Source organism: Sciurus carolinensis, chromosome 13 (genome assembly GCF_902686445.1).
Source record: "Sciurus carolinensis chromosome 13, mSciCar1.2, whole genome shotgun sequence".
In the NCBI taxonomy this organism is placed as follows: domain Eukaryota; kingdom Metazoa; phylum Chordata; class Mammalia; order Rodentia; family Sciuridae; genus Sciurus; species Sciurus carolinensis.
Window position 1 is genome coordinate 56,570,166 of NC_062225.1, and position 18,388 is coordinate 56,588,553.

Consider the following 18,388-nt stretch of genomic DNA (forward strand, 5'->3'; position numbering starts at 1 on the left):
TAAAATTTTAAGTTATTCTCTTTATTCCTCTACAGCCAGTATCTTATTTTCAATTTTTATAATTTCTCACTGGGATCCTTTCAATGACTAATGTGTCCATGTCCTCAGTTTATTTCCCCATACTTTGCCTATTTTAAAAGTCTTTCCACCAGGGGAATTTATTAATACATTCAGTACAAACAATAGATACCATTTGAAAATAATCTCCATGCACTATTCTTACCCAATAGTTTGCGGTTGCTCATAGTCTAGCCTTACGACAGGCTAGTCCAGCTTATCAAACTGGACTCTTTATTCAGGTTCCCAGAATCTGTTCCCATATGTGCTGTTACTCGTACCACCCAGCATACTCACTGGAGCAGACAGATCACAGGAGGGACAGAGTGAGGAACCTGAGACTCGGGGTCCAAGAATCAAGACCCACATATGATAAGCTGTGTAATGTGTCCAAATTACTTCATTTTTGAACCTCAGTTTCCTCCCTGGAACATAGGGAGACTACCATATATGTTACAACCTGTGAAACATCAGTAAGACATCTCATGTGACAGCACCCTAGCCTGGCTCCTTCCAAGAGTGAGCTCATGAGAGTAAAAGCCCAGTTCATTTCAATTTACTTACTTTACAACCTAATTCCAAAAGTATTTCTTCCCCTCTACTCCAGTATACACCTCACATTATTCCTACACGTTTGTGGGCTCATTCTGTCCCCAGTTCGTTAACTGTCTTAAGAGGTGGGTCACGCCTTCTTCCTCCACCATGTTTTCCTCCATGCGGTCATTGGTGGCCTCTGCCAGAGTCCTAACAGAGGTGCACGGTTAGCAACAGGGCTAAGGAGGGCTTGCGCTCAGTGCTCCAGCCAAATCTGGAACTTACTATCCAGGCTCAGACAAAGTTTTTACAAATAGGAGAAAAAAGGGGGCTCAGACATTGGGGGTGAGGGGAGGACAGGGAGCAACTCACCTTTACACTGCAAACCCTGCCGCAAGAGGCCCCAGAGCAAGGACCCACAGTGGTCACAGAAGGTGGGGACCTTGTAGTTGTGGATCCCAAACTTGTGGGGCATGTTGACACTGAACCGCTGTGAGCCCACCTGCAGGATGGCAAAGCACAGAGTCAGCAGGCTGACTTCTAGCTCCTCCACGGCCCAGAAGCCTCATCACTGGGACTCTGACAGAACGTCTTCCCCAGAAAGCACCTGCCACTGTAGGCTTGGCTCTGAGACACCAGTTGAAGAGAGCCTCCCTCCTGGCCCCTCCTTCACTCCTGATGCCTGACTCCTAGCCTGCTGCATTGGCTGGCTTGGCAAGGCCGGGCCTGCTTCTCCGAGCTGCCCCCCAGGATGTCAGGCCTTCCAAAGTCACATCACACAGGTGGTGGTGTGCCTCACACCTGAGCCACTCATGAGACAGCACCACGTGCCTTCAGAATTGCTTTGTAAAGAGGCCTCACCCAGCAAAGGGGCTTCCAGCAGCTCCGAGGTGGACACAAGGAGTCTGTCTGTAAAGCAACATGGGAACCAGCAGTGTCATGGAAACCAGGATCATCAGTTAGAACAAGCAATAATTACATGAAGATGGAAACCAAGGACACTAAGGTATTGGTGCTGACCACACACCAGGCACCACAGCTCAGTGAAGTCCAACCAGCACTCTCTGGGGTAGTTCCCATGTGACCCTGAGTTCACTGATGAGGAACAGGGAGATTCAGAAACAGGCGAGAAGCTGATCGGCCAGGCTTCCATCCCACACACCCACAGCAGAAGACACAGACACACAGGGGTGAGCGGGACTCACAGAGAACAGTGAGGCAGAAAGAATCATAAGGTCAGAAACAGGAATGCAGGAAAGTAACAGACACAGAGACCGAACACTCCTGAGTTACTGAAGGAAGGTGACAGGCACAGAGATAGAGCACTCCTTTGTTAACACCTTGGAAGTCAGGGAAGGGGTGTGAGTCCTCAGCCTGACAGAGCAGACACGAGACAGGGAAGGCAACTGGTCTTGAGCTCAGATGCAGAAGACCCAAGATGCCCATCAGAAGAGCACCTGTGGGCTGGCGCTATGGTCTTGGGAGTTGTGCATATTTGTAGTGCACGTGTACACAGATGTGCGTGTGCATCAGCATCACACAGAACGTGGCTTCACAGAGGAGTGAACTCAAGGTCAGTCTCCATGGGCAGCAGCACCTGGCAAGGGCACAGTCATCACCGTGATGGATCAGAGAGTTGTCACTGAAGGACACTGGCCCCAGGAAGCACGCAATGGTGGCAGGTACACCAGGACAGGCAATCAACCCCACCAAGCTAAGAGCCCTCCTTCCTCAGTCCCTGGCAGTTTGGACACATTTGGGAACAGATCTCATCGGAGACTTGTCACTGCTCCATCTATCAGGAAAGACAGAAGAAAGAACTAGGCCATGGATCAATTGGGTGCCGTGCATTTCAAGTCTCTATCTCTAACCTGAGTGACTCTTATGGGCCTTTTCCCTCCAAAGAAGCAAGGAAAAGCTTTAGAGCCCACAGAGGTTCCCTAGGGGTGAGACTTGATGGGCAGCCTGCCCTTGAGAGCAGGACTCGTGTGTTCTTTGCTTCCATGGGCCTGGCACGATGCCTGCCATATAGGAAGTGCCCAATCAGTACTCGGTGGAATGTCCACAGGAAGGAAGGAAGTCAGGCAGCAGGCAAGTCATTTCCTTCTTTCATTTTCTTACGAAAGCAGTAAGGGCAACAATGCTCCTTGGTTTATGCCTATAAACCAGGAGTCAGGAGACCCAGGTGCTGGCTTGACCTTTTAGCCAAGCCAAGAGATGCCCTGAGAACAGCTGTAGCTCTCAGGGCTCCATTGACCCTTCAGGGGCACAGAGGGCTTAGTCTCCGCCTTGCCCTCTGCTGCTTTCCAAAGATGGCATGGAAGCGAAAGGAGATGCAAGGAAAGAAATGTCTTATGTGCAAAGATATTATTTGTTTGAACTATTTTTAAGAAGTAGGTAGAAGGTCTCCATAATCACTCCTTTCTAAACTCAGCTGATTATAAATCTACTCAGGGGCTCTCTCTGACCCCTGACTCCAGTGACGTATGATTACACAGTATGTATTTTACCCAGAATTAAAAGCACACTTGAAATCAACTATTCAGAAGACAGATGACACCTGCGCCCACAATCATACCTGTCACCTTCCTCCAACAGGCTTTTTATAAAATCATTCTTCCAGTTGCTCGTTTAGGGGACACCTGGCTCCCTGTTGACTGTTCATGCTTCCTTATCCCTAACCACCTCCCAAAGCTGGTCTGACACTAGTTTCAAAGATGAAAACACAACATAGTGCAGAGGTCAAGGGCTCAAACTCTAGAACAGACCACCTGGATTTGAATCCAGCTCTTTCACGTACAAGCAATGTGACATGGGGCAAGTTAATTTGACCTCTCTGTGCTTCTTGTCTCTCTCCTCTAAGATGCAGACGATCATAACATCTATGCCATTAAGGTTGTTGTGGGATTAAATAACATATGCCAAAGGACTTAAGTCAGGGCAAGGCGGGTGCCCAGTGAGTCCTGATTACAATTATTAACCTGGTTATTTGTGCCTTCTAAGTGTTCCTTGGGTGGTTCACTCCACTCCATTTCCCCATTCACCCCCTTAAAGATAAGCTTCCTGCTCATGTGCTGTCTGTCTCTGTTTATTACCTGCATGGAGTCCTGGACACGTACGTCACTTGGCCATGCCAGTGTTTCACTGAGATAATGAAATAAAGGAATCCACATTTTCCTTGTGGGCTTTGGCTCTGGGATCTGCCTGCTCTTGCATCAAACCCACTGAGAGCTATGCTCATTCCACAGATTGTGCTCCACGCCGGAAGACTCTAGACAACTCCCTTCATTTTTGATCAACACAATGAAGGCAGCAGGATCTCAGAGAGATAAGGTTTTCTTGGGGACTGTATTGGAGGTAGTAAAGGGCAGAAAGCCCAGAATTCCAATGTCCTAAATATTTACCTCATCCGGTGTTTCCTGTTTCTTTAATCCAGCACACTTCGTAATTATGAGCTCATGGCATCGCTTGTGGACGACGCACGTGCAAACTGCAAACCAAAAAAAAAATAGGAAGGCTGAGTGACAGGTGGAGAAGAAAGTTTTCATCCCAACATTGAATCAGGGCTCAGTAAAAGGACAAGGAGAGGCATGCTCCTTCTGCCGCTGAGTCTTCTTCAATATTTACAGCCCTTTATGCAGTTATTTCAAAACATTTTGCCACCAGAATTATGAAGGTTTCTTAAATGCCCTGGAGAAAAATGAAGCAGTTGTGTTCAGGGGGCACGGGCAGTTTTCTTGCTCTCCGAGAGTCCTGATCAACTTTCTCACTGTGCTTGGCTGAGTTTGGGGACCAGTTTCCTTCCTAGCCTCCTATGGAGCCCCCTCCATGGATGATGTATTGTCTCCCATGCTCCAGAGTTGTGGCGGGGGTGGCTGATGTGAGAAGAGGAAAAGAGGAACTCCAGCAAGTGGCAAAGAAGTTCTTGGGCTTTTTAAAAATATATTGGGTTGTGTTCTTATACCCCAAGCTTTAAATGTTCCACTTGTCAAAAAGTTAGGCTGTAGCTTTGTTGGTAGGGTCATGGGCAATTGGTGGCTGGAGAGGTAAGTAATTCTCTGTTTGCACACAAAAGACGCAGCAGCCTCCAACAAAACCGACTGGAGCTTCCCTGAGGGTGAGACCCAAGTTGGACAGTGCTGGGCTCCTTGTTCCCACCACACAGAAGCCTCAGCATGACCACCCTGCATTTCCATGCTCCCGTTGTGTACAACTTGACCTTGCATTTGTCATCAATTAACTGAGAAAAAAGAATCTTCAATTCTTTCAAGTGGGCTTTAAAGTTTTAAGAGTGAACCATTCTACAGTAGAGATAAAAAAAGAGAGTCAGCAAGAACCTTTTAGAGATATTGACTCAAACAAGCAGGTGAGGGAGCTCCTTCAGGCAGAAAGAGAAGAGGTAGCTGATAGGACGCAGAGACCTGGTGCAGGACAAATGGGATTTCTAAAGAGCCCCTAATTGAAGCATCACGTCTCACTGGGAAAGATCAAAGTGCTACCTGCTACCGTGGCACAAAATGCTGGGAGCTTGCTGGAAGGCTGGCGGGTGGGGGTAACCTGAAAGGCACCTCCCATTCTTGTAAGTGGCCAGGCAGGGACAAAGTTAGCAGGGTCCTGCTTCTTGGAGGGTAAGGACAAGCATGCAAATGATACAGAGTCCCTAAATGTCATCAAACCTGGGACACACCTCCCACAAGTGAGAGTGATCCGAACCCAATGAGGGTGTCCAAAGATTGAGTTCATCAAAGACCTCTTACCTTGACACTGGTATCCCTGCTTCCCTATGACACCCCTGAAAAGAAGAAGACAATCCTGTAAGAAAATGAAATTTTACTAAAGGTAAAAAATGAACACACACAGCCAGCTGACTGTGGCCACCACCTGGTTCTATCAAGTGCCACAGAGCCAGCCAAGCAGTGCAACTTCACTCCGCCTCGCAAGGCAGCCCGGCGCTTGCAGAAGGTGCGAGGTCTGTCAGCACTGGGGCTTGGATGCTACAGACAGCTGTGCCCGCGAGGGCCGCAGTATTCTGGAACAAATGACCGTGCGTGCTCTGGACAGGCCTTGGGCAGTTCAACATTCTCTTCTTCATGGATGTAGTGAACGTTCTCACCTCCCAGGGCCTGGACTCCCTCCCTGATGATGGAGGAGGACTGTGGCTAGCAGACACATGTCTTGAGCATCCCAGAGACTACCAAGGATTACAGGCAGTCTCTGATCGCATCTGGGGGTTCAATCTATCACTTGGGTGAAGGCCAACATTAGAGATCCCTTCCATGGCCAGAGGAGGGTCCCAGGCAAGGTTGGAAGTCAACACAGAAACCGAGCCATCAACAACCCGGCCTTATTCCTGTTCTCAGTCTACCCATAAGAGCTGGTCAGGGGGCCCCCTGCAGTTCCCAGTCCAGCAGCAGGAGCCAAAGTCATTGGGGCCACATCCCAGGAAACCTAGTGCAATGATGTTCACCGTAGGCTTAGGGGACACCTCAGCCTGTGAGACCAACCACTTGATTCATGTCTGAAATACCAACAATGGAGTTCAGGTGGTGAGCAGGTGTGGGAATTGAGAACTGTCATAGCTGGAAAGGCCACTGCTTCTGCTTCAGGTGGGTTTCCTCTGAGCTGTCATCTCAGGTGTGTCCACGCCCACCTCAGTGCCTTGTTCTGTAACACCCTGAGGGTAAGACAAGAGACTCCTCCATGCCTCAGGAACCCAGGAGGGCCTCAGGGCCCAGATTAAAATGTCTCCTGGCTAGGAAACTCAACTTTCCTCACTCTCTCCTGCTGGATCCACCGGGAGTGAGCCACATCAGCACCAGCTTCAGAGAGCTCAGAGAACTTTCCAGAAAGCTTGGTGGGATGTCAGGAAAAGCATGAGCCTTAGTGTTAACCTGGGGTGGAACTGTGCCTCTGACACTCCCCAGCTGGAGGACATCAGACAAGTCTCTTCTCCATCTCTGAGAATCAGCATTGTCAGTAGAATGGGGTTAATAATACACCATTCATGGAATAATGGAGAAATTTAATTAGATATTTCCAGTGCCCAAAAATAGGACCTGGCATGGGGTAGATATTCGTTAAATTCCTCCTCCAACCCCAAGACCAGTGTCCCATAGCCTCCTCCACCACTCAAAAGGCCCATCGCCTCGTTCTCTCTGCCTAAGCGTGCTCAGAATCCTAAGCGTGAACGAAGAAATGCCACCTGCCCCAGGCCGCCTTCCCCGGCCGCTGCTGTGTTCTTGCTCCTTTTAGATCTCCGCTTCCTGGCAGCAGCCGGGTTAGAACATATACCAAAAACTGCTCTCTATTCCAGAGATCAGCAACCAGGCCTTTTTTTCATTGCATTATAGAAAAATTCAAATATGTATTAAAGTAGAGCAACAGATATAAGGGACCCTCATATACCCATCACCCAGCTCCAACTAAACCCATGGTGGGTCCACATCATCTCTACCCCAGCCCTTCTCCCCTCCTTCCAGGGTAATTTTTTTTTTAAAACAAATTCAGATATCATAGGTAATTTGTAAATAGTTCTGCTTGTCTCTCTAAAAGCCAGACTTCTTCTAAAAATGCAACTGTATTATCGTTATTGGTTATAAAATTTAACTCCTCAAATATGCTATGATCCTAAGCATAGAGTCTCCAAGAGCCACAAGAATGTCTTTCTATTCATTCTCCCCAGGCGCCTCCACACACTTGAACTCTGGAGCAGTCTTCTGTGATCAGATAAAGACAGAATACACACCCGTACTGCTTATTTTCTATTTTATTTCTTTCAACACACACAGAATTTATTTTATCTGAAATTTATTATTTTTCAATTTCAACAAGAGTTTAAAATCTCTGAGAGTCCTCTACAACCTATTTTTATTAAAGGAAATTCTTGCTGTCATTATCAAATCCTTCAAGGCTCCTGTGTCAGCTCTGTATTGTGATAAGATTCAAGGAAGGCAATACTTTTTCCTTATCAGGATGTATTTTTTAAACTTTAAAATCAGGACACTAAAAAGATGTCAAAATTACACCATGGAACCACATTCCAACATTCATAATGTTCATACTTAGACTTTTATTCAGGAAATCTCTCCATTTCAAATTAAAATGCAATGATTTTATATGGAAAAAACATTACCCCACTCATTATTGACTTTTATAATAAAATATCCTATTTTATTTATATTAGCACTTTTTGTGTGTGGTGGGGTACTACCGATAAAAAACAGGGCCTTGTACATGTTAGGCAAGCACTCTACCACTGAGCTACATCCCCAGCCCTTTTTTATTTGAGACAGAGTCTCATTAAGTTGCCCAGGCTGGACTTGAACTTGCAATCCTCCTGCCTCAGCCTCCCTAGTAGCTGGAATTACAAGTTTACAGGTATGTACCATGACTCCCATTACATCAGCCCTTTTTTTTTTTTTTTTTTTTTTGGTACCAGGGGTGCTTGGCCATTAAGCTACATCCCCAACCCTTTTTTAATATTTTACTTAGAGACAGGGTCTCACTGAGTTGCTTATAGTCTCGAAGTTGCTGAGGCTGGCTTTGAACTCTCAATCCTCCCGCCTCAGGCTCCCCAGCCACTAGGATGGCAGGCATGTGCCACTGTGCCCGGTTCATCAGCACTTTTTAAATGAAGTTTATAATCTCCCCCACACTCCCATCTTATTGCCATAGTGAAGTCATGCCTAGAGGATCCCAGGAGAGAGGGGCTTACCAGATGAAATCTCTGCAGTGGGAGCAGTAGGTAGGCTGCCGAAGGTAGGTGGCCATGAACTTGTGGCCATTGACTTGGTGGACCCTGCGTCTGACGGCCCCTTGCCGCTTCCTCGGCCGCATACGCTCCCTGAACACACGCTCTTCATTGTCTTTAGGGGCTGGGGGAGGACAAGAGCAGAGAAGAAAACAGTATAGGTTAGTGCATCTTAACACTGACCTCTTGCTGCTAGCCCACCTTCAGAGGAGGAGGCGGCCCCAGGTGGAAGGCTGCCTTTGAGCTTGCAGAAGGATTCGGGGCTTTGAGGGGCCTCACCGCTCCGCTGGATGGAGTGAGCATACACTGGGGTTGGGAAGACCCAGAGCATCCATCCTCCCACTGTGTCCACCTGCATCCTCAAGAGTCCACCCCAAACCAAATTCAGTTTTCAGTAAAGGTGCCCAGTTCCTCCTCACACCAGCTGCATGTTTCAAGGGCCTGGGGTTAAAATGCTCAATGTTCAAATCTTAGCTCAACTTCTGAGCTGTGTGACCTTGGACAGATGTTATTTCCTCATCCTGAGCCTCTGGGGCATCTCCTTCAATAAAATGGGACCACAGTGCTGATCACAGCGGGCGGTGGGCTGGGAGGAGCTGGGGGTGTGGATTCTCACTACCTAATACTCTGGTTCTGAACAGTATCTGCCTAAACATCTGCCTTCTTCCATTTCCCTTCTACCCAGACTAGGACAACTAAGACTGTTTTTCCAAGGTCAAAGAAGAAGGAAATGTAATACTGTGAAAGCAGACACCTGCCCAAAGTCTCAAGACCCACCACCCCTCTGAAGATTCTTTACTCCCTCCATCTCTGCAGTTGCCCCAAACCTAAGAATGTTTTGCAAGAGGACTGACAGATGGCAACAAAAGTAATAATGATGATTATAGTTATAGACTCCTCATGTTCCCCCCAAATTCATGTTGAAGCCTTAACCCCCAATATGATGGTATTTGGAGATGGGACCTTTGGTAATTAGGGTTAGACGAAGTCATCAGGGTAGGATCCTTCCAAGGTGGGATAAGTGTCCAAGAGGAAGACCAAGTGAGTTGCTCTCTGCCACATGAGCATGCAGTGAGACGTTTGGAAAACAGGAAGAGGGGCCTCACTGGAACTGGAGTATGCTGGCACCCTGATCTCAGGCTTCCAGAACTATGAGAAATAACTTCTTAGGCTGAGCTCAGGCAGCGGAGATGGCTAAGAGGCCATCAGGCTTCCTCTGGCAGGTGCTGTGCTAAGTGCATCGCATACAGTAACTCGCTGCATCCTCACAGCTCTGCTTAACAGGTACCATCATCTCCATTTCACAGGAGTGACCACTGAGGAAGAGGGAGTGACTGTCCACTCCAGTTAGCATGGCTCTTAATTGAGAAGTTCTATGTAGAAAATAGAAGAAAGTGAACTAGAGCCCACAGCTGGTGAAAACACCCCTCTTCCACATTCCTCTGAACCTGGAAGCACCCTTGGCCCTGCTACCCTCAGGCGGGGAAGGAAGCAGCTGCCTTATGTGATGAGAGAAGACACAAGGTTCCTCAGCGGCCCCACCTCCTGAACAGCCCTGCTGGGCCCCAGGATCCACCACCAGGAGCAGATCTCTTCAGCATTTCCACTGCTGTGTATGGTCTCTTTCAAAACACAGCTCCTGCTACGTGGGGATTTATTTCTGGCCTCTCCATTCTGTTCCTTCAGTCTGTTTGTCTGTTTTTATGCCAGTAAAATAGTGTTTGATTACCGAAGTTTTGTAATATATTTTGAAAATCTGGACATATGATGCCTCTTGCTTTGTTCTTCTTGCTCAGAATTGCTTTGGCTACCCAGTCTTTAGTGGTTCTGTTTTAATTTTAGGACTCTTTTATTTGTTTCTATAAGAAAAATGCCTTTGAGATTCTGATAGGAAGGACACTTAATTTGTAGATCACTTTATATGGACATTTTAACAATTTGTTAACATTGACTCTTCTAAACCATGAAGAGTCAATGGATCTTCAAAAGGCATGCCAGAATTTACAATGGAGAAAGGATAATCTCTTCAATAAATGTTGTTGGGCGAATTGGACATCCACCTGCAAAAAAAGTGAAAGTGGACACCTCCCATACCATATGTGAACATCAACTCAAAGTGGATCAAAGACTTAAAGACCCGAAATCATACAGCTCAGAGGAAACAGGGGAAATGATTCTTGGCATTGGTCTTGGCAATGATTTCTTGGATATGACACCAAAAAGTTAACAAAAGCAAAAAACTGGACAAAGGAAGCCATAAGACACTAAAAAAATAAATAAATAAAAAATAAAAAGTTTGCACAGTAAAGGAAACCATCAACAGAAAAGATGACCTATAAAATGGGAGAAGATATTTGCAAACTATGTATCTGATGAAGGGTTCATATCCAAAATATATGAGGAAATTCTATGATTCAACAGCAGAAAACAAAGAGCCCAATTTAAAAACAAGTGGAGGAACTGAACCTTCCTCCAAAGGAAGGCCAACAGGTAGATGAAAGGATGGTCATCATCACTAATTATCAAGACAAGGCACATCAAAATTACAATATCACCTCAGACCTGTTAGGTTGGCTACTGTCCAACAAAAGACAAGCGTTGGAAGGATAAGAAAAAAAGAATCCCTTACACCACGGGTGGGACCATAAATTGGAACAGTCACTAAGGAAAACAGTATGGTGTCCCCTATAAACTAAAACAGAAGCACTATGTGATCCATCTCTTCTTGGCATACATCCAATGGATCTGAAATCAGGATCTTGAAGAAGCATCTACACTCCCATGTTCACTGCAGCTTTCTTCATAATAATCAAGACATAGAAGCAACCTAAATGTCCAATGATGGGGGAATGGATAAAGTATATTCATAAAAGGATTAGTATTCAGCCATAAACAAAGAAGGAAATCCTGCCATTTGGGATAAGATGCATGAAGCTGAATGACATGCTCCATCCTCAGTAAACAGTCCACAGTCCTCAATCCTCAGTAAACAGAAACTATATGATACCTCTTGGATGGGGAATCTAAAATAGTTGAACCCACAGAAGCAGAGAGTAGAATGGTGTTTGCCAGGGCCAGGGCAGAAGGGAATCAGGGTGGTATTAGTCAAAGGGTACCAAGTTTCAGGTATACAAAATGAGAGATCTATTATACAGCAGAGGCCCTAACAATACTGTATTATACATTAAAAAATTGCTAAGAATGTGGATCTTACATTAAGTTTTATCACAAAAATAAATGTATTAAATAAAAATTTAAATGCGCACCCATTGTAAGAGTAATAGATCATGTGTGTGAGTGAATAGGTGTGCAAATATGCATATGCTGTGTGAACAATATATATTGCATATGTATAATTTATGCAATACTATATACTGATTGATAATATAGCATATATTACATATAATGTATATGAGATATAGTTTGCTGAACCATCTAAAAGTCACAGACATAGTAACATTTCACCCCTAAATACTTCAACCTTTACATCCTAAGAACAAAGACAGTCTTCTACATAAGCACTATATCGAAGAAAATTTAACACGAATATAACATATGTAGTATGTAGTTCATATTTAAATTTCCCCAATTGTTCCCAAAATGTCCTTCACAGGTTTTTTTTTTTCTTTTCTTTTCCTTTCTCTTCATCCAGGAGCTAATTAGAGGTCTTGCATTACACTTGGTTGCCAGTCTCTTTAGTCTCCTTAGTCTAGAACAGTTTCTTTTCTTTCTTTCTATGACACATTCATGGTGAGTCCAGGGTGTTGTGTTACAGAACGTTGCACAACCTGAACTTGTTTGGTTGTTTCTTCCCAATTAGTTTCAGATTAAATGGAAAGAATACCACAAAAGTCTATATATCAACAAGTTCAAATATATCCGTACAGGTAACCATGTAAATGACATGAACATGAAATGTACGGGAGAAGACGTGTAAAATAGTCACTCTTATGAGGAGTTTTCAAAATGCAAGGCAGAAGCATCTTGACATAAGACAGAGGTAACATTTAATACCTAATAAAGAAACTTGTTTGTTTAAAAATGATATTTTCCACTATTGACAAGTTACCAGGAAACTGACTTCTTCTTTTACTGCTGGAGGTAATGCCAGGTGACATACATTTTCAGAAAAAAAAATTACAATACATACCAAACAGTACAAAGAGATTCACATCCTTTGATCTGAAAATTCCTTAGGAATTAACTATAAATAAATAATTAAATAGAAACTAAAAGCTATATATTCATACCTTGTAGATATTCCCCATTGCATATCTATATTAACAAAAAAAAAAAAAAATAGAAATTAAAACCAAAAACCCAAAAAACATGCTGACCATGGTAGCATCTGCCTGTAATCCCAGGGACTTGCAAGACTGAGGCAGGAGGTTGGGAAGTTCAAGGCCAGCCTCAACAACTTAGCAAGGCCCTAGGCAATTTGGTGAGACACTGTCTCAAAATAAAAAAAATAAAAAGGACTGGGGATACAGCTCAGTGGTAAAGTGCCCCTGGGTTCAATCCCCAGTGTCAAAAATAAATAAATAAAAAGAAAAATTGTAAAAAATTTGGGGAGTGGTCTAGTGACATAATTACAGTACATCTAGAGCAAGTTTAAGATTGTGAGGGAAGGGCTGGGGATATAGCTCAGTTGGTAGAGTGCTTGCCTTGCATCCACAAGGCCCTAGGTTCAATCCCCAGCACTGCAAAAAAAAAAAAAAAAAAAAAAAAAAAAAAAAGATTGTGAGGGAGGATCAGAGCAACATGGGGAAATATGATACGAAACTGTAAAAGCAGAATGCACAATAACACAACCCCAGAGAGTACATCCACAGGTCGAAGCTAACATAGAAAAAATTAAGCCACACTAGGATGATGGGATTCTGTATTTTCCTATTTTTAAAATGTTCTCTAGTGCTCTCCAGTGATGTTTTAAAGCTTGCTCTCCATCTGAAGTCGTAGGCAATGCTGCAGGGGACTCCCTGGCATGAAGAGGCATGGAGGGCACCAGAGGTTGCCGTGCAGAGCAGGAGAGATGACAAACTTCATCAGCTTTCCAACTGCCTGTGGATCTGAACTGCATGAACAGCCAGGCCCAAGGGGCAGCCAGAGTGTCCAGACCTGTCCCCTACACCTCTGACTCGCTCTGGAGGATGCTCATGGCTGTCACTGGAGGCACTCAGCCATGCTCAGCTGGTGTGACTGTTCCTTAGCCTCAGTCTGTGAGGCAAAATCAAGGTTGGCTGACCTCCCAGAAGACCCATCCAGCTCTTCACAGATGCTCTGCTGGGCTGCTGCCTCTCCCACCAGCAGAAGGGACAACCCCGCGTCGGGGAGAGACCAACACAAAGCCGGATACCTTTCTTGAAGTTTTCTGTGGAAATGGAAGTTCTGCCTGGTCAGACACACAAAAGGCATAAAGCTGAGCAGCAAAGTCCTCTGAAGCAGCCAGGAGACCTGTAGGGACCCCTGGCATGTTTTCTACTTCTTCAAGTAGTCTATAAATTTTAACCTCCTAGGAGCTTTTACACCAATGAATATTCAACAGCCCCAGTGCACAGAAGTACCCACGACAGGTTTCAGGCAGGTGCCTGGAAAAGCAAAAAGGTATCTGCACCCTGCAGTCGAGACTCTGTTTATCTAACTCACCTGGTCCCTGCTCCTTGGTGGGGAGACTTCTGAGCCTAGATCAGAGGGACACGGTGAAGACAGAGAGAGTCAGCCCTGGTCCCAAACTCAATCCCACCTTCTCTGGCCAGTCTGGCCACTGAAGGTTTCACTGGTCCCCTGTGGTCTCCCTCATGAGCCACATCTCTTCCTGCACCGAAAGGGGGCCAAGTGAACTGAACGTGGCTCTCACATGAGGTCACAGGCATCTGTTTTGGTTAGGGTTTTTGTTGCTAGAACCAAAACACCCCCCCCCCAAAAAAAAATAACTTAGAGCAGAAGAAGTTTATCTGGGGCTCTTGGTTTCAGAGGTCTCAGTCCATAAGTGGTCAACTCCATTGCTCTGGGAACAAGGTAAGGCACACGTCATGGGGGAAGGGCCCAGGGGAGGAAAGCTGCTCAGCTCATAGTCAACTCAGAGCAGAGAGGGAGAGATGGCAAGGGGTCACAGGGAACACGCATCCTTCCTGGACACGCCCCCAGTGACCCACCTCCTCTAGCCAAACCCCACATGCCTGCAGTCACCACCCAGTGCATTCAAACTAAAAAGGGCTGATGAGGTTACAGCTCTCACAATCCAATCCCTTTACCTCTCAGTATTCCTGTATCAACACAGGAGCTTTTGGGGGACACCTCATATCCGAACTATAATAGTATCCTTGACCTTGGCCTTCTCAGAATCCCTTTCAGTTTAGAAAAATCTAGCAGGAATTTCTAAGTCTCAGGCTTGAGAACCCCTGGAATGCCCCAAGCACTTCCTTCCAAGGTACCTATGGCAAGGACAACCAAACCCAAGTGTCAACTCTAACCAGACCAGACACCAACAGCCATGGTTGGCCACCTACTCTCCATGTTCAGGGTCTTGCACAAGCAGGTATGCTGTGGGGTCCTCTTTTTCCTGAGCTCCTTCTTTTCACTCCTCTTTCTGCAGTATGGTTGAATTTAGGCTTTAGGAGACAAGCCAAATTTTTCCTTTGCCCAAACTTTTTTTATGTCCTTGAACAAGTCATTTAATTTGGGGGGGGGGGGGCGCTTCTGTTTTCTTAACTATCAAGATGAGGAAACACCCTGGCTCAGCTCAAGCCCCAAGCTGGTAGGGGCAGCATTGGCCGTGTCAGAACTTGACCTCTGGGGAGTTTAATTTTGCCTCTCAAGAATTCTCTGGTTTGGAGCTGGAGATATAGCTCAGTTGGTAGAGTGCCTACCTAGCATGCAAAAGGCCCTGGGTTCAATCCCCAGCACCACAATTAATTAATTAATTAATTAAAGAATTCTCTGGTTTGACTTTATGGATTTATTGGTTTAAAATGCAAGGTCAATGAAAGGAAAACAAAACCAAACAGGGTACTGAAAATCAAAGCAGCAGTGCCTTTTATTTATTTATTTTTCCCTGAGGAAAATAAGCTATAATATTTTCAAGTGAAACAAACACTTCATGAGAGTGAGTTTTAAATATTAAGTAAATATTTATGTGATGCCAAAGAGTCCATCCTACATGTTGTGCTCTCACAATACGTTAGAAAAAAAAATCACGTTCAAAACAGGAAAGAGGAAATGGCGAGTAATTCCTTCAGAGAGATGTTTCTAGGTTGTCTGTATCTTCCGGGACTCGCACAATGTGCCTCAGAAGCATGTGAGTGCCGAGGCCTGGGATTGTCCGCGTGTTTGATTCAGTGCATAATCTAATCAGAAGTGCACTGGAGGCATTTCAAGATTAGCATCTCAAATTTAATATAAACCGTTTTCTTCTTCCTCTTCTTCCCTTTCTGAGTGACCTTTGCTGTATTCATGGCAGAGCTCAGACTCTGTCCAGTTATGAAAATAAAACTGTAGCTAGTTTATTCTTTATAGGAAAGAAAGAAAACGTGTAGATACCACACATCCATCGTGTAGGGCCAACAGCACAGGAGCGACCTGAGAAACAGCTGTCAAGAGAGAAACGGGGCAGGTAAACCCCAGGCCTGCAGGCCTTGCTTCCAGTACCAAGGACACCATGGTGAACAGGGAGAAGCCTGGCAAGAGGGATTTCACTGGAGGAGGAAGTCTGCTTGCCTCGGTCCACACCCATTCACTCATTCATTCCCTCCTTCAGCTGTAGCGTTATGTGATGGAGTCACAGGGGAGCTTCGGGTACTCAAGGAAATTCACAACGTCAGGAGGAAGCCACAGAGCAAAACACCCTTCAGGCAATCTGCTAAAAGTTCAAAGAGGGCTCCCAGCCTGGGAAAGCAGCCACTCGGGACACCAGCCAAGGGAGGGGCCAGAGTCCCCGCAGTGTCAGTGATGTTCAGGATGAATCACAGGAAACTGAGCCTTTGCTGAACTCTTGGGCACCTGAGTACTTTGTGCCATGGGGTCAGTTCTGCCTGTTGTTCACGTTTGGGACGCAGTATTTCAATGTGGCACTGCAGTGCCAATCTTCGCTGGGTATCTGTTCCCAGTAGTTAGCTGGCAGTTATGGGGGGGAGTATCAATGCCAAGCAAAGTTTGACATTTCCCTTCCCCCTCAAATAAATAGCAAGCTTTTGCACTGCAGCTGAAAAGGTTATGGGGTTATTTACTGAGAGGCCCACACCCTCCCGGTGCTGTTTATATCAGCCATTCCAATCGTCCACCCGGCAGCAGGCAGAGTTCAAGGAAGGTTGACACAGTGCCCAGACAGTCACAGCCTCTCATGCCCAGGGGGCCCTAGCTACCCCACTGTGGGCCCCGCGGAGCTGCTCAAGATAACGCACCTGCATGACTTCCCAAAATACCACAATGAAATAGGTTTTTGTTTGTTTGTTTGTTTTCTCCAAACTAGTTCTTTGCCAAGGAAGTGTTGATCTCTCACTAATTTTAAAATTAAAATTATGAAAAAAATTCGTGACCTCTCCCAGAAAGATCTGGAGTGCTGGGTAGGGTTCCCAGGAAACTGACTAGGTAGATATTTCTTACTAGACTACCTGGGAAGGAAAGAGAGTTTCAGAGAACTCGAAGATAAAAAGAAGAACAAGGCAAGGGAAGAATGGTAAGACACAGGAGATGGAGAAAGAGAAATGAAAAGAGTGAAAGGAAATAAAGGTGATAGTTAAATCACCAAGCCCAGCTGTTAACTAATTAAGTGACCCTCATGGTTTCCCAGAAAGGAGATGGGTTTGTTTCAGGTAAGACAGTTATGTTCTCTGGTCCTTCAGTTCCCAGTGGCCAAGATGTAAGACTGCTGTTCTTCCTCCCTTCCTCCTATTTACCCAAGTGCCTCTCATTTGGAGTAGGCACTGGGGAGATGAACCTTCCTTAGGAAGGCTCACACAGGGAACTACCCCAGGGCCCCACAGAAACAGCTATAGTGGTCAGAGCACTTGTGGAACTTGTAGACCTCAGGGCAGGAATGAAGAAATCTATTCCCTTCTCACAGATCAGTCCCCTCTTTAATCCTGAGGCTGCAAAGATTGAAGTTGCAACTTCAGGGTTATTGTTTTTTCTTAAATAAATGTCATTATTTTTACCCTATGGCAAAACCCAGATCAAATCTTATTATCAGAAAACTAGGATGGAGAGGTTAAAATTGTGTGTGTGTGTGTGTGTGTGTGTGTGTGTGTGTGTGTTTAGGAAGGAAAGATAAAACAAAGTCATGGTGTTCTATATTTTGCTCTTTCACCAGTTTCCATCTGGTGGTGTTTCAGGAAGGCATTGAGCTTCATCCTGAGCTGCCTGGCCTTGCTGGCTAGCAGCCCAACCCAAATGATCTGCTGAAAGGAGATTCTTCCTGCACCTGCTGTCCAACACACAAGAGCAGGGCAACCATCTTTCTCTCACTCTTGGTACTTTTTAAAAGCACAAAATCCTGCCCCTTAATTTGCAGCTCAAGAGAAGAACACCAGTTGGTTTCTGGGTGAGAACTACCTAAAACTTGACATGTCCTTAAGTAGAAGAATTTCAGGATGATTCTCAACCTCTCCTTTGCTGGTCAGAATTCAAAATGGCTCTGGCACTTAGGAAAACACTTGGCACACACAGTCTAGCAACCCCTCTCCTACGTATTTATTCGAATGAAGTGAAAATTTACATTCACACAAAAGCCTACATGCAAATATTCATAGCAGTTTATCTATAATCACCAAAACACTGAGAACAATCCAAAGGTTGCTCAACTGGGGGATGAATAAACACACAAATTGGTGTACATTCATACAGTGAAATTTTACTCAGCAACAAGAAGGAACACATTATGAATAAAGGCAACAAGGATAAATCCCAAAGCACGATGTTGGCTAGGGGAAAAAAAATCAAAAGGCTACATAGACTATATATTCCATTTAAATGATATTCTGGGAAAGGCAAAGTTATAGGCACTGAAAAGAGATCCAAGGTTACCAGAAGTTGAAGATGAACAAAGGGTTT

General features: G+C 45.2%; 1 protein-coding gene across 2 annotated transcripts in view; it reads right to left on the bottom strand.

Moving 5' to 3' along the window:
* The window catches only part of Prkce (protein kinase C epsilon), a 466,464-nt gene that overhangs the window by 168,760 nt on the left and 279,316 nt on the right, over positions 1-18,388 (bottom strand). For both annotated transcript variants that reach the window (XM_047522284.1, XM_047522285.1), the window contains exons 3-6: positions 8,306-8,465; positions 5,349-5,383; positions 3,996-4,081; positions 964-1,093 (exon numbers count right to left, since the gene is read on the bottom strand). In XM_047522284.1, the coding sequence (XP_047378240.1) occupies positions 964-1,093; positions 3,996-4,081; positions 5,349-5,383; positions 8,306-8,465 (411 nt within the window). The remainder of the gene's footprint in view (positions 1-963; positions 1,094-3,995; positions 4,082-5,348; positions 5,384-8,305; positions 8,466-18,388) is intronic.